The sequence below is a fragment of the Lontra canadensis genome, unplaced genomic scaffold (genome assembly GCF_010015895.1).
Source record: "Lontra canadensis isolate GAN:19392208 unplaced genomic scaffold, GSC_riverotter_1.0 scaffold3, whole genome shotgun sequence".
Classification (NCBI taxonomy): Eukaryota; Metazoa; Chordata; class Mammalia; order Carnivora; family Mustelidae; genus Lontra; species Lontra canadensis.
Genome location: NW_022630997.1, coordinates 44,634,128 through 44,647,227, shown reverse-complemented (window position 1 = coordinate 44,647,227; position 13,100 = coordinate 44,634,128). Strand labels below are relative to the sequence as shown.

Genomic DNA, 13,100 nt, shown 5'->3' with positions numbered 1-13,100 from the left:
CCAGATGCAGAGCTTAATCCCAGGACCCTGAGATCATGATCTGAGCCAAAGACAGATTCTTAACTGGCTGAGCCACCCAGGCGCCCCAAAATGTTGACTATTAACACAAACGCAGGTTTGTTACAGAGTAAGATCATATTGCAAGTACTCTTAGAAAACAGGCTTTTTAGTTTGTCATAATTTTAGATTTGCAGAGAATTTGCAAATTCATACATACAGAGATTTCCCATACACCTGGCTTCTCCTGAAGTTAACATCTAAAGTGACTGTGATTCATTTGTCAAAATAGTAGTTGACTAAACTGCAAATTCTATTCCTATTTTGTCAGTTTTTCCACCAATGTCCTTTTTAATGTTCTAAGCTCCAATCCAGGATGCCACATTGCATTTCAGCAAATACACTTAAAAATTTCTAATTGACATATGTTGAGATTTTGACATTGGATAGTATAAAATTAGAGCAGCCCAGGATTTATAGGTGATATAAAGCGGGGATCAGCCAATTGAGACCTGGATATTAAAGATTTCATTGATCTTGAAGGCACATTCCTGTCGCCATATTGCCTTGCCTTCCCTTTTCTGAGTCATTGTCAGTAGCACCGGTAAAATAACAGGAAATGAAACCACATATTCTATTTTTGAAGGTTGTCTGTCTGGATGTTTGCTACTCATTCTTTTGCTCTCTTGCTGGAGCTGAAGAGCGTGGATTTGTGGGGCCCGTGGCGACAGTTTTCAGTTAGTGTGTCTCTGATAGCTTTGTCACTGCCCACTCTCAGTAGGGCACAACGGTGTTGTATCAGAGGTACCTGCTACACACATCAGCAGAATCGCTGATACAACGTAGACTGTCTTTGGAGAAGCACCTCACACCGGAGGTGGAATTGTGGGTGGGTTTTGGGTTCGTGTGAGGCCAGGGCCGCTGAGACCAGGGTGCTGATGGTGTGTTCATCATCGTGGTTTGTCTGGTCAGGGAGTCAGTTCCCTGGTTCCACCTTTGATGATAGTGTACTGAAATTTCACACTTCGCCTTGCATTTTCCTGCCAACTCTGCTTATCACAGTTCTCACACTTCCTTTGACTAGATAGGAAGGGGAGAAAAAAGTCAAGTTAGCCATACAGAGACTAGAAAATGAGTATAGATAAAGGAACAATTTGGTACTGGTAGAAGGCCGCTGGGGATGATGACAACATCATTATTGGACTGTATTATACCTGGATGCTCCTACGTTCTTTTTCACATTATTGTTGGTAGTTTCACACTTTCATCTTTATTTTGCTATGATAATAAGTCTTTATTGGAATTCTTTTTCTTGATTTAACATAAGAACACCTTCGGGTTTCTACTCAAAAGTTTTTTTTTTTCTTCTTTTGTACCCAGAGGTGTTTCTTTATATTTTGGGGAGGTTCCTGCTTATTGACCCAGTGGTCTTACCTTTCTCTACAGACATCTTCTGGCAGGAAGGGAAAGCCTCTGGAGCAGTGTACAGTGGGGCAGAGGAGCTCACCGAACTCCTGGTGAAGGTGAATGCTGGCACCCCAAGGGAGCGTGTGTGGTCTGTGGCCTTCATACTACCTCAGTTTTTCTCCTTCCTTTTGTAATAAGAAAAAAAAAATTACTTAAGGATAGTTGAAAAGTTTCTCTTTACCCATACATAGGTGAATATGGATAATATTGTCAGAGACATCTTCAGTCCATAAAAAAGGACAATATTACTTACGTTTCCATGCTTTATCGGTGCCCCATGTAGAAGGCAGATTACTGGGGAAGGTTGTCTGTTTCCCCATCACTTGAGGTTATTAATGACAAGACATACTTTGATGAGAAGAGAGGAGGAACAGACACTTGTCCCTCATTCCCTGTACCACCTGAGTCTCAGATCAAATGATTTTGAGAATAAGCAATAGGCTCACTCATAATTGAAATAATTCTCATTTTTTTTGGTTGACTTTAGGGTTGCCTATAGCTTCTTCCTCTCCTAATCCAGTTTATTTCCTAAACCCCACTTTGGCATTGGCATTGGACTCAACAGTGTTTAAGGTCTTATGGTAACTATGAAACAGCTCCTACCTTACTAAATACTATAAGTTTGGCTCGGCTATACCTTGACATAATGCTCTGAGCTTACTTCTTAGCTTAAAAATCTTTCCACTGAAAGATTTCCACTGAAAGGTAGCTTCCCGCTATCTATGGGATAAAACCCAAGCTGCTTACATAGCAGAAAATGCAAGCCCAGCCTCAGCCGGCTCCCACCTGTGTTTTTCAACTACCTCTGTTACTTTCCCATGTAAATTTGAACTTCCACCTTTCCTCTTCACTGAGTGTACCTTGCTCTTATCATGTTTTCCTCCCCTCCTTCATCCTACCTGTTCAAAATGACGAATTCCTATTGATCTGTCAAGGTTCTGCCTGTACAGACACCTCAGACCCCTCAGGCTGTTTGTTATTCCCTCGTTAGGGCTCCTTTCATCACTTGCATACTTCTGCTATCACACACCTGGCTGCTTTTTGCCAGATGCTCTCCTAAGGGCTTTGCATACCTAATGTTATTTACCTAGAACCCTATCAGGCAGGGTCCATGATTGTCTCCTTGAGCACATGAGGGCACTGAACCTCAGAGAGGTGTTTTGACCTCACATGACACAGCAAGAAATAATAGGCAAAGCTAAGATTGCAAATTGGGTCTGTTTGGTGTTTCAGTGTGTGCTTTGAGCCACATTCAGATCTCCTCTCTCACCATGTTGTAAAATAGCTTATTTGCAAGTCTTTCTCCTCCACTGTATTTTGAGCTTCTTTGGAGGGCAACACATGTCTTCCCATTTTTCCAGTTTCTAGGGTTGTGCCTGGTGTCTAGAAACCTTTGTCTAGTGCATGATTTCCTGTCCCATACCGTGTATTTATCCCTCCTGCTTCATATCTGCGTGCATCGGTTTGCAGGCTTACGGAGATTTTGCATGGAGTAATCCACTGCATCCAGACATCTTCCCGGGACTGCGCAAGATCGAGGCCGAGATTGTGAGGATAGCTTGTTCCCTGTTCAATGGGGGGCCGGATTCCTGTGGCTGTGTGAGTATATGCAGGTGGCCTCCAATAACCTTATGTTTTTATCCTAAAATAGAAGAGTTTGTTGGAAACATTTTGTTACACAAGTAATGTGATTATTGGTAGGAAGATCAGATTAACAGCAATGTAAAAATGCTAACTTCTGGAATTTTTAGAGCATCAGCATTTTATTGTGTATTTTTTAAGATTTTTTTTCCCTTCAGTTTTATATTTTGAAAAATTTTAAACCTGAAGTTACTAGAAAGACAGCACCGTGGATTCCGTTACTGTAAATATTTTGCACATCTGCTGTGTCTGCTCCTTTCTTTCTCCCCCTCCCTCTTTGACCCATCCAGTATACTCCCAGCAGGTAGGCCTCCTCCTGTGCCATCGACTCTCTGAACTCTGAAGAGACCATCAGTTAAGCAAGCCCAAAACGGTTTGGCCTCATCTGAAGAAGTGGAAGAAACATGTATCTCACGACCCAGAAATTTAACTACTTAGGGTACATGCCCCCGGAAAACTGGCACATGTATGTCAGGATAGATGGATATTCTAGCAGCATTGTCCGTGATTTTGGAAACTGCAAGTAATTCAAATGTCAGTCAGCAGTGGGGGAAATTACAGACTGCTCCCTGTGTTTCAGTCTATCCGAGCTGCTGCTCTGAGTGATGCTCAGATTAGCCCATTTTGACCAGTGGGAGCTACTTATTTTTGGCCTCTAGGTCCTTTTGTATGACTCAAGTGGTCTTTGAAAGCTTCTTTTCTTTCCTTCCTTTTTTTTTGACAAAATATTTTTATTTGCTGAAATGTTCCAGGGTTGCTTTATGCATTTCCAGACACCAAGCCAGCCATTTGTCTGAAGAGCCCTGTTTCATTCAGAATGGTGTAAAATACTTACATGGCTCCTAACCCAATTTATAGAATAAGACTTATACAAAATTAGCCGGAAAAACATCCAGAGGGACAAGCAGCACAAAGGAGGTTGGAGAGACATGAGGGCTGGAGCAAGAAGGGCTGCCACGCACCTGGTTGGGGTGTAATTAGTGTTGAAAGAGCAGGTGTTATCAGCCGCAGCGGCGGGGGCGTTTGCAGGTGGAGGAAAGACAGGCTGTGAGGTGCTCATTGTTGGAGCCAGGAGATGAGTACAGGGGTTTCATGGATTCCCTCTTCAGCCGTGTCTCCTCTGCATAGGAGTTCTCCTATTGAGGTGTTTTTTTTTTTTTAAGATTTTATTTATTTATTTGACAGGCAGAGATCACTAGTAGGCAGAGAGACAGGCAGAGAAAGAGAGAGGAGGAAGCAGGCTCCCTGCTGAGCAGAGAGCCTGATGCGGACCTCGATCCCAGGACCCTGAGATCATGACCTGAGCCGAAGGCAGAGAGGCTTAACCCACTGAGCCACGCAAGCGCCCTTGTTTTTTTTGCTTTTTTTTTTTTTTAGCCTCATTTACTGTATTCTTCATTTTTGAGAATTTTGTCTTAATCTACCTGGGGATTCTTTTGTTTTTAAACTAGGTTTTTGCTCATTTTATTTATTTATTTATTTCTGTTATTATTTAAGTGTTATGCCTTATGTGGGGCTCGAACTCACAACACTGAGGTCAAGTGTTGCAACCTCTGCTGACTGAGCCAGCCAGGTGTCCCTGCACAGTGGTTCTTTATCGTTTCTTTCCTTGGCTTATGTTTTGTTCATTTAAATATGTTGCATGTAAGTATTTTATATTCTGCGTCTGATAGAATTATCAGACAGGATTGTTACTCATGAGTCTTAACTCTCTGTTTCTGCTGGTTTCACTCATAATCATCTTGTATCCTTATATTTGTGACTTTTTTTTTTTTACATCTTCCTGGGAACTTTAGTCTCCAGATTGAAGTGAAGTTCTCGCAGGGCACATGTGTAGTTACTTCTGGCAGTTGCCGGGGACTTGCTGGGAGGTGCTGTCACATTGGAACCCATTTGAGTCTGATGCTCAGGGTGCAGTCTCATCCTCCAGAGGGCGCCTGAGTTCACGCTGCAGACCCACGGGAGAGCTGTCTCGTGAGTCGTTCTTGAGAGAGAGCCTTATTTTTCTTTACCAGAACATCAATGCTTCTTTACCAGAGCATTTTATTGTTCTTTACCAGAGCATCGGGTCGGGGAGAAAGCAGTTTTTCGAGCTGTCTTCTTCTGCACCAGTGGGGCTTTAATTTCTTGTTCCCCCGAGATGTGGGTGTAAGTCCCAGGTTCTCCAGCTGTCTCCTGTTAGACTCTCGACCTTGGACAGGCCCGCAGTTTACCTCCTGTTCGTTTGTCACGGTGGGGGTCGGGGGTCTCAGAGGGTGGTAGCAGCCCTCAGAGTTGAAACCAGCTTTGGCACTCACTTGTCTGCTAGGATTCTTGATTCTGCTCTGTTCGAGTTCAGTATAAATAAATAAAATTTAATTCCTCAGCTATTCTTAGAGAATACAATTTCGCAGATTGGTGACCATGCCTGTGTTTCTTCTCCAAACACCTTTTGGTTATGTGTGTCCAGCCAGAGGGATACAAGTGTGGAGAGACAGTGATCTTTCAGTCTCTGTCTTTTTTTTTTTTTTTTTTAATCTGGGTTCACTAAACTTGCCTTAAACCTTTCCTCCAAGCTCTGATCTGTATTCTCAGCAGTGTTTATTCTGTTCTCGTGTCCTTACTACTCCTGTATCAGGGTCGTTTGGTACTCTGTGTTTTAGGTCTGAGGTCTCATTCTCTTAGTTGGGTGTCCAGTCTTTCAGCTCTTACTTTCTTGAATTCATCGTCTTGTCATGTTGTCCTATAGTGAGAAACAGTGGTGAGGAATTCCCTTCTCCTCCTCAGACTTTTATCTTTTGAGTTAGTGACCATGCCATTTTCTTTCACTGTGGCTCATGCTGATCAGAATATTCTATTTTGTTCTGACACATGCTGGCTGATTTCTCATCGGAGAGCATTAGGTTGAGGGCCTCTTGTATTAGAATATCAGGCCACACCTGTGTTAGAATATCTGGGTCTCTTCTGAGATTTTGTTAAAAGTTGCCTGTTAGAGTTCACTCTGCCTAGTTGGAAGAAAGTAATACCCTTTGGGCTTTGATTATTTCTTTAACCCATTCTATATCCTTGAAGCCGTGACTTTGAGGGGTTGGTCCCAGTGTTCTCTTTCCCCATTTTGCCCGTTTCTCCCTAGCTGCCTTGTCTACCACTCACAGAGCAGAAGATGAGGAACCCTCATCCACTTGCTTCTCTGAAGATTTGGAGGGGTATTAATGAGAATCCTCAGGATTTTGCTGGCTCGTTGGACAATTTGAAGGGCTTGGAAGAGGGATTAGGAACTGTGTTTTGCTCTCTGCTGAACTTTAGTAACTTGTCTGTCATTTTCATTGCCAGTATTTGAAGTTTATTGCATTGTATTCTCTCTCTTTTCTTTGGTGGTTGCGATTATAGTTTTCTGCAGCTGTTTTTTCCCTACTTTTAGGTACCAGGGGAGAGGAAGTAGCTGTGAGGTGGGTTCAGTGTTTCATCTTAATGCCCAAGTCCAACCCCAGGGGCATTTTTGCATTGCTATGGTATCCGGGCTCGGGAGAAGGATGGAGTCTGAGATCCCTTAGTCTTTTCTAATACTTAGACTTTTATAAGAGAACTAATTACCTCTGGGGTACTTTGAGTTTCTCTGTTTCTCTCACTCTTCTCAGTATCTGTCTCCATCTCTTTGTCTCTCTCTTGATGAGTTGCTTTCAGTGAAGAAAGTTCGGAGGTGGGAACCGAGACAGAGCCGCATGGCCAAGCTCTGAAGCTCTTAAGCTCTTTTCAGGTTCTTTGTTCTTCAGTCTAAACCATCTTTTCTGTTACTAACTTCATTTGGCTCTGTTAGTAATGGATGAGAAGTGATTTCATATACGGAAAGAACTTCTGTTGCCCTGGGAAACAGTCTTGGCTTGTGCAAAGGCCTCTGGGTCCAAACAGCATCTGAAAGAAAATTCTCTCAACAGGCCATGTTCTCCTCTTATTCTCTGACATACTTCTCTTATATTATAGCAAGAGTTTTTCTAAATGTCGGAAGAAGCTGACTAACATTAGTAGTTATTGAAGCTTTCATCTTCTGATTACACAATTTCCAATTTTCTTTGGGCATAGAGTGTTGAAGGCAATGGGAGGTTAATAGCATGTTTAGACACAGAATTTGGGGATTAGAAATAAAAATTAGAAGTAGAATTTAGGTATTCCTGCTTTTACAGTCAGAAGTACACTGCTGTTTGCCCAACAAATAATGATGTTGATCTGATTAGTTATTGGACTAAAAATAGGGCGTGTGTGCTGGGTGACTAGGGGTTTGGAAATCCTTTTGCATAGGTCATTACTGAACCTTAGTAAGAGGCTGACACACTGGAGACTTGGACATTGCCGGTCCTTTCCTGACTTGCTTCACAGCTCGTTTGGGTCCTCATGTGACAGTCTGAGGTTTTGTGCTAGACCACAGGGCAAGCTGCTGATTTGCAGAGCTGACCTCCACTATAAGCATTTTCATCTCCTCTGGCAGAAAAGTGCAGAGGCTACAAACAGGCGGGCGTCCTGTGCCCAAATTCAGTGCATTACTTAGTGGGTGATGGGCACGTGTTTGGTGAAAACTTCCTGAATCACAGTATGACTGACTTCTCTCAGCTAATTTTCCATGTAACTCCTGACCACTGGGATTTTGTAGCCGATGGTGTTTTTGTCCTCTGTAGGGGTATTATATGAATTCCAGAGATCCCCTCTCTTATTCCATCTCATGTTAAGCTTCACCAAATAAACAAATGTAGAAAGTTTTCCTTTTTTAAAAAAAATTTAAATTCAATTAATTAACATAAAATGTACTATTTGTTTCAGGGATATAGGTTTGTGATTCATCAGTCTTACACAATTCACAGCACTCCCATAGCACATACCCTCCCCAGTGTCTGTCACCCAACCACCCCATCCCTCCCTCCCCACCAACCCCAGCAGCCCTCAGTTTGTTTCCTGAGATTAAGAGTCTCTTATGGTTTGTTTCCCTCTCTGGTTTTATCTTGTTTCATTTTTCCCTCCCTCCCTCTATGATCCTCAGTCTCGTTTCTCAAATTCCTCATATCAGAGAGATCATATGATAATTGCCTTTGTCTGATTGACTTATTTTGCATAGCATAATACCCTCTAGTTCCATCCATGTCGTTGCAAATGTCAAGATTTTGAGAGTTTTGATGACTACATAGTATTCCAATGTGTATGTGTGTGTGTGTGTGTGTGTGTGTGTGTGTGTGTGTATCTCACATCTTCTTTATCCATTTATCTGTTGATGGACATCTAGGCTCTTTCCATAGTTTGGCTATTGTGGACATTGCTGCTATAAACATTGGGGTGCATGTGCCCCTTTGGATCACTACATTTGTATCTTTAGGGTAAATACCCAGCAATGCAATTGCTGGGTTATAGGGTAGCTCTATTTTCAATTTTCTGAGGAACCTTCATGCTGTTTTCTAGAGTGGCTGCACCAGCTTGCATTCCCACCACAGTACAGGAGCTTTCCCCTTTCTCCGCATCCTCGCCAGCTTCTGTCATTTCCTGACTTGTTAATTTTAGCCATTCTGACTGGTGTGAGGTGGTATCTTACTGTGGTTTTGATTTGTATTTCCCTGATGCTGAGTGATGTGGAGGACTTTTTCATGTGTCTGTTGGCCATCTGGATGTCTTCTTTGCAGAAATGTCTGTTCATGTCTTCTGCCCATTTCTTGATTGGATTATTTGTTCTTTGGGTGTTGAGTTTGATAAGTTCTTTATAGATTTTGGATACTAGCCCTTTATTTGATATGTCATTGGCAAATATCTTCTCCCATTCTGTGAGTTGTCTTTCGGTTTTATTGTCTGTTTCCTTTGGTGTGCAAAGTTTTTTATCTTGATGAAGTCCCAATAGTTCATTTTTGCCCTAGCTTCCCTTGCCTTTAAGACATGTCTAGCAAGAAGGTGCTGCAGCAAAGTTTTACTTTTTATCAACTGATGCTAATAGATGGCATTGGGTGGATTATTTTAGTCTTCTTAGGGCTCAGTTTTCTCACCCATACAATGAAAAAGTTATCTAAGCTTGTATGAATTTTTGGAGATGAGAAATCTAAGAAAATAGCCACCTAGCTCAGTGCTTTGGCTTTTTTTGTTTTTTTGTGTGTTTTTTTTAAGTGATTTTTTTTTTTTTTTAATATTTAGTTATTCATTTGAGAGAGAAAGAAGAAGTCGGGGAGAGGGGCAGAGGGCGAGAGAGGGAGACCTCCAACTGAGCTCGGAGCTTGATGTGGGGCTTGATCTCACAACCCTGAGATCCTGATCTGAGCTGAAATCAAGAGTTGGATTCTTAACCAACTGAGCCACCCTGACTCCCCTGAAATGATCCATTCTTAGATGTCATCAAAAGCTAACCTGATGGGTATGATGTGCCTGTGTTGGTCATGGTTTACTGAGTGTCAGATCAGGCTTTGAGAAAGTTAGGTGAGGTTCTGTTAGGTGTCAGCCTTTAGGCTAGGTGCTTGGAATATTGTCTCGAGTGGATCGGTCCCCACCTTCATGACTTTATGGTCTCGTGAGGGAAATTGGACACATGGCATGACCCTTGAATATTTACGTTTCAACTCTGATAAAGCAATTCACCAATAACAGAGGGCTAGGCCTAGCTTCAGGAAAACATTTTACTTTGTTTAAAAACACTAGGATTTTTGTTTTGACTTCAGGTAAGTGAGATAACCAGCTTCTAAGTAGAGGCTTCTGCTTTTCTTTTTCAAAGAGAAACCACAGTTCACTTCGGAACATCTTAACTTTTCTTCTTGATCTGCTGAGATATCATGTAGTTTAGTGGACTTTGTGACTGCAGCGTATTCTGCAGTGGGCACTGGGAATACAGATCAAAGTCTGTAATCCTGACCCTTTTGAGTGGTGTAAAACGTGCTGTCCTGTCTGCAGCTGGGTGAGTAGCAGAAGTGTAAGTTTAAGCCCGTGCGCTGCCGACGTCTGGGGAGCTGGTGCATTTTCCCATACAGTGCAGAGATTCTTATTTCATAGGTTTTTACTCTTCTGAACCAAGATTGAGCTTAACTGATAAAGCCACATTTCCTTCCGGAAGACACAGCAGTGTCCGCTCTGCAGAGTGCATGCCAGACCTGACCTGACCTGCTCCTGTATCAGACACCACCAAGATAGGGTGGGACGTGCATGCCGATAGCTGTCCTTCACTGCACTCTGAGGATGACATCTCTTCTTTATTACAGGTGACCTCTGGGGGGACAGAAAGCATACTGATGGCCTGCAAAGCTTACAGGGACCTGGCCTTTGAGAACGGGATCAAAACTCCAGAAATGTATGTATGAGTGGCTTTGGGATTTATCTGTTTGAAGTACCGCGGTTGGAAACAACCTGACCATCTGTTTTCTCCTTCTCTTCCTTCTTCCTCTGGCAGTTCCAGTCCTCTTTCATCCTGTCCTGCACCCTCGATCCTTAGCCCCTCACATTCCACAGAATCCTACATGGATCAGAAAGCTAATTTTAAAGGTCATTCATTTCCCAACCCCCAAGTTTATACATGGTAAATACTGAAAGCAAGAATGAAATCCTTTAAAAAATAAAATAAAATCCTTTTTCTAAAAGTGATCGAGTAACAGGACTACATCTTTGGATTCTGTGATATTTATTATAAATAATCTGGAGCCTAAGGAAAAACTCTCTAATTCCCTTAAGTTCAGTGCTCGTTACTTAAATATGATAGGCTGTCTCAGGGTGCTTCCTAAGAAAATCAGCCTGCAGGCTATTTTCTGGGAGGAGAACTTTTAAAAATCTTTTTGAGGTATATCGATAATGCCGCCCCACGGGCATAACTTTGATATTTGGCTGCATTTTTTTCTCTAGACACTCTCTTTGCCCAGAGTGTTTATGCTACATCCTCTGGGTTTCCATTTCCCCACAAGTATCAGTGACCCAAGGGTTGCACGTGGTCTCATGCTGTGCTTCGCCCTTGGCCTGAGAGAATCCATCAGGCTGCCATCTGCCTCTGTATATAAATCTTGGTGCTTGGTACTCAGTAGTAGAGTCTTTCCTTCCGTAAAGGGAGCGTTTGGTTTTGAGAGTGCAGTAACTGAGAGAAGTCTAAAAGCAAATATTTAACCATGACTCGGTCCCCTTTTCAGTGCGATTTGTCCACGCTCTGTGCCCAGCGTGGGCCTTGTACTCAGGACCCCAAGATCAAGAGTCGCAGGCTCTACTGATCGAGCCGCCAGGCACCCCCATTTCAGTACTGTTGGAAGTGCTGCTTCCAAGTGTGTAGGAACAATGGGAATTACAGTTTCTCACAGGCTCGTGGGCTCTCAGAGCTGGAAGGAACCACTGACCTCATAGAAGCAGTCTTGGGTTCTTGCTTGGCTGTGACCCCACCACCCCCCACGGCTTCCTGGCTTTGGATGGTTGACGCAAGAAGGCTCTGCCGGATGCCGATCTCTAAATTCCCAGGCCCTCGTGTTCTCCCTGTCAGCCCTAATTTATGCTTTGGATTTCCTAAACCATAGGGAGATTTCTATAGAAAATCAGTTGACCTCTTTTTCTTTGTGCTTGAAAGGGTAAAACAGTATAAACACTTGTAAAAATGAGGAAGAATAACCAGCCACTAACTCGGCTCTCTCTTGAGCCCTGTTTCTATCTGAATTTCATTACTCTCTTCTCTCTCACTTAGTGTGGCCCCCCAAAGTGCCCATGCTGCATTTGACAAAGCAGCCAATTATTTTGGGATGAAGATTATACGGGTTCCGCTGAACAAAATGATGGAGGTGGATGTTCGGGTGAGTTCCCCTGAAGGGCCCATGTTGTGCCATGGACCGTGAGGAGCAGGGACACGCCCGACTGACAGACGTTCTCCAGTGTTGTGCGCAGAGAGGCTCCAGTGGCCTCTGACTGTGGGCAACGGGGCTGCCAAGCTGCCGCCGCTGTGGGGACAGAGTGCGGCTCGGGGTTTGCATAAAGTCGTGAGCTCTGAGAAAGCAGGATGGTCCAGTCCCTGGGTTGAGACTTGGCAGACCTGGGCTTCACTTCTGCAGCTTCACTTTCTCCTCCCTCTAAGATGAACACGCACTGACTTGGCCCAGGACTCTCCCTGTGGTTTTCAGGAGCCCGAATCCATATCCTCGCCAATAAAATAGGAACTGTATCTTTTCAGAACTAAACTGCCCAGTTTCGTAGCACTAGCATTATTTCTGCCTGCCATCTTTATTGATATGTTGACTAATTAGTTAATTGACAGATAAAAATTGTGCGTATCTAAGGTGCTGGCTGGATGTTCTGACGCGTGTCCACACAGCCAGCTCCTTACTACAGCCGCACTGTGGAGCGTATCCCATCTTACATAGTTAACACCATCCTTCTTCTCCCTTGTTTCTGGGTTAGAATGCACGGGGCTGCTCTCTGGACCGCCAGCTGGTTTCAGGCACACAGTGCAGTATTGTGCAGCCTGGCCACACGGCTGTCCACGAGCGGTCCAGAACGTCCGGACAGGCAACACTGAAACTTGGTGCCCCTCATCCTCCAGCCCCTGGCAGCCACCATCCTGCTCTTTGCTCCCAAGTTTGCCTGTCATGGGCACCATGTATGTGAGGTCACGCAGCCTTTGTCTCTCTGTCTCTGGCTTACTTCACTCAGCAGAGTGTCCTCCAGGTTCATCCATGTCGTCACAGGTGGCAGGCTTGCTTTTTTAAAGACCCTGTGGTAGTCCTTTAGCCACTGTTTCTATGTTGTGCCTTGTGGAGAACTCTCTTGTTCCTGGGTGCTGTAAGAATTGCATCTGAGTCTTGTGACAGCCCGGGTGGGGGGCAGGGGCGGGGGCTGTAGAAACTGTCTGTCCTTGGACAGCGCACAGGTGAGGAAACAGTTTGTATGGAGTTAAGTCGTTTGCCCCAGGGTTCCACACTAGTGAGCAGGGCTGGGACTTGCACAGGTTTCTCTGCCTCTTGGCCCAGTGCCCTTTTTCCTGCCAAGTTGTGGCCTCAGACTTTTCCCCAGATGGAGCCCTCTGGCCGCGTTTGCGTGCTGCCACT

General features: G+C 43.9%; 1 protein-coding gene across 6 annotated transcripts in view; it reads left to right on the top strand.

The window, feature by feature from the left end:
• SGPL1 (sphingosine-1-phosphate lyase 1) overlaps window positions 1–13,100 on the top strand; it is a 59,940-nt gene that overhangs the window by 40,986 nt on the left and 5,854 nt on the right. For all 6 annotated transcript variants that reach the window (XM_032841106.1, XM_032841131.1, XM_032841099.1 and 3 more), the window contains 4 exons: window positions 1,444–1,520; window positions 2,935–3,063; window positions 10,296–10,384; window positions 11,747–11,852. In XM_032841106.1, the coding sequence (XP_032696997.1) occupies window positions 1,444–1,520; window positions 2,935–3,063; window positions 10,296–10,384; window positions 11,747–11,852 (401 nt within the window). The remainder of the gene's footprint in view (window positions 1–1,443; window positions 1,521–2,934; window positions 3,064–10,295; window positions 10,385–11,746; window positions 11,853–13,100) is intronic.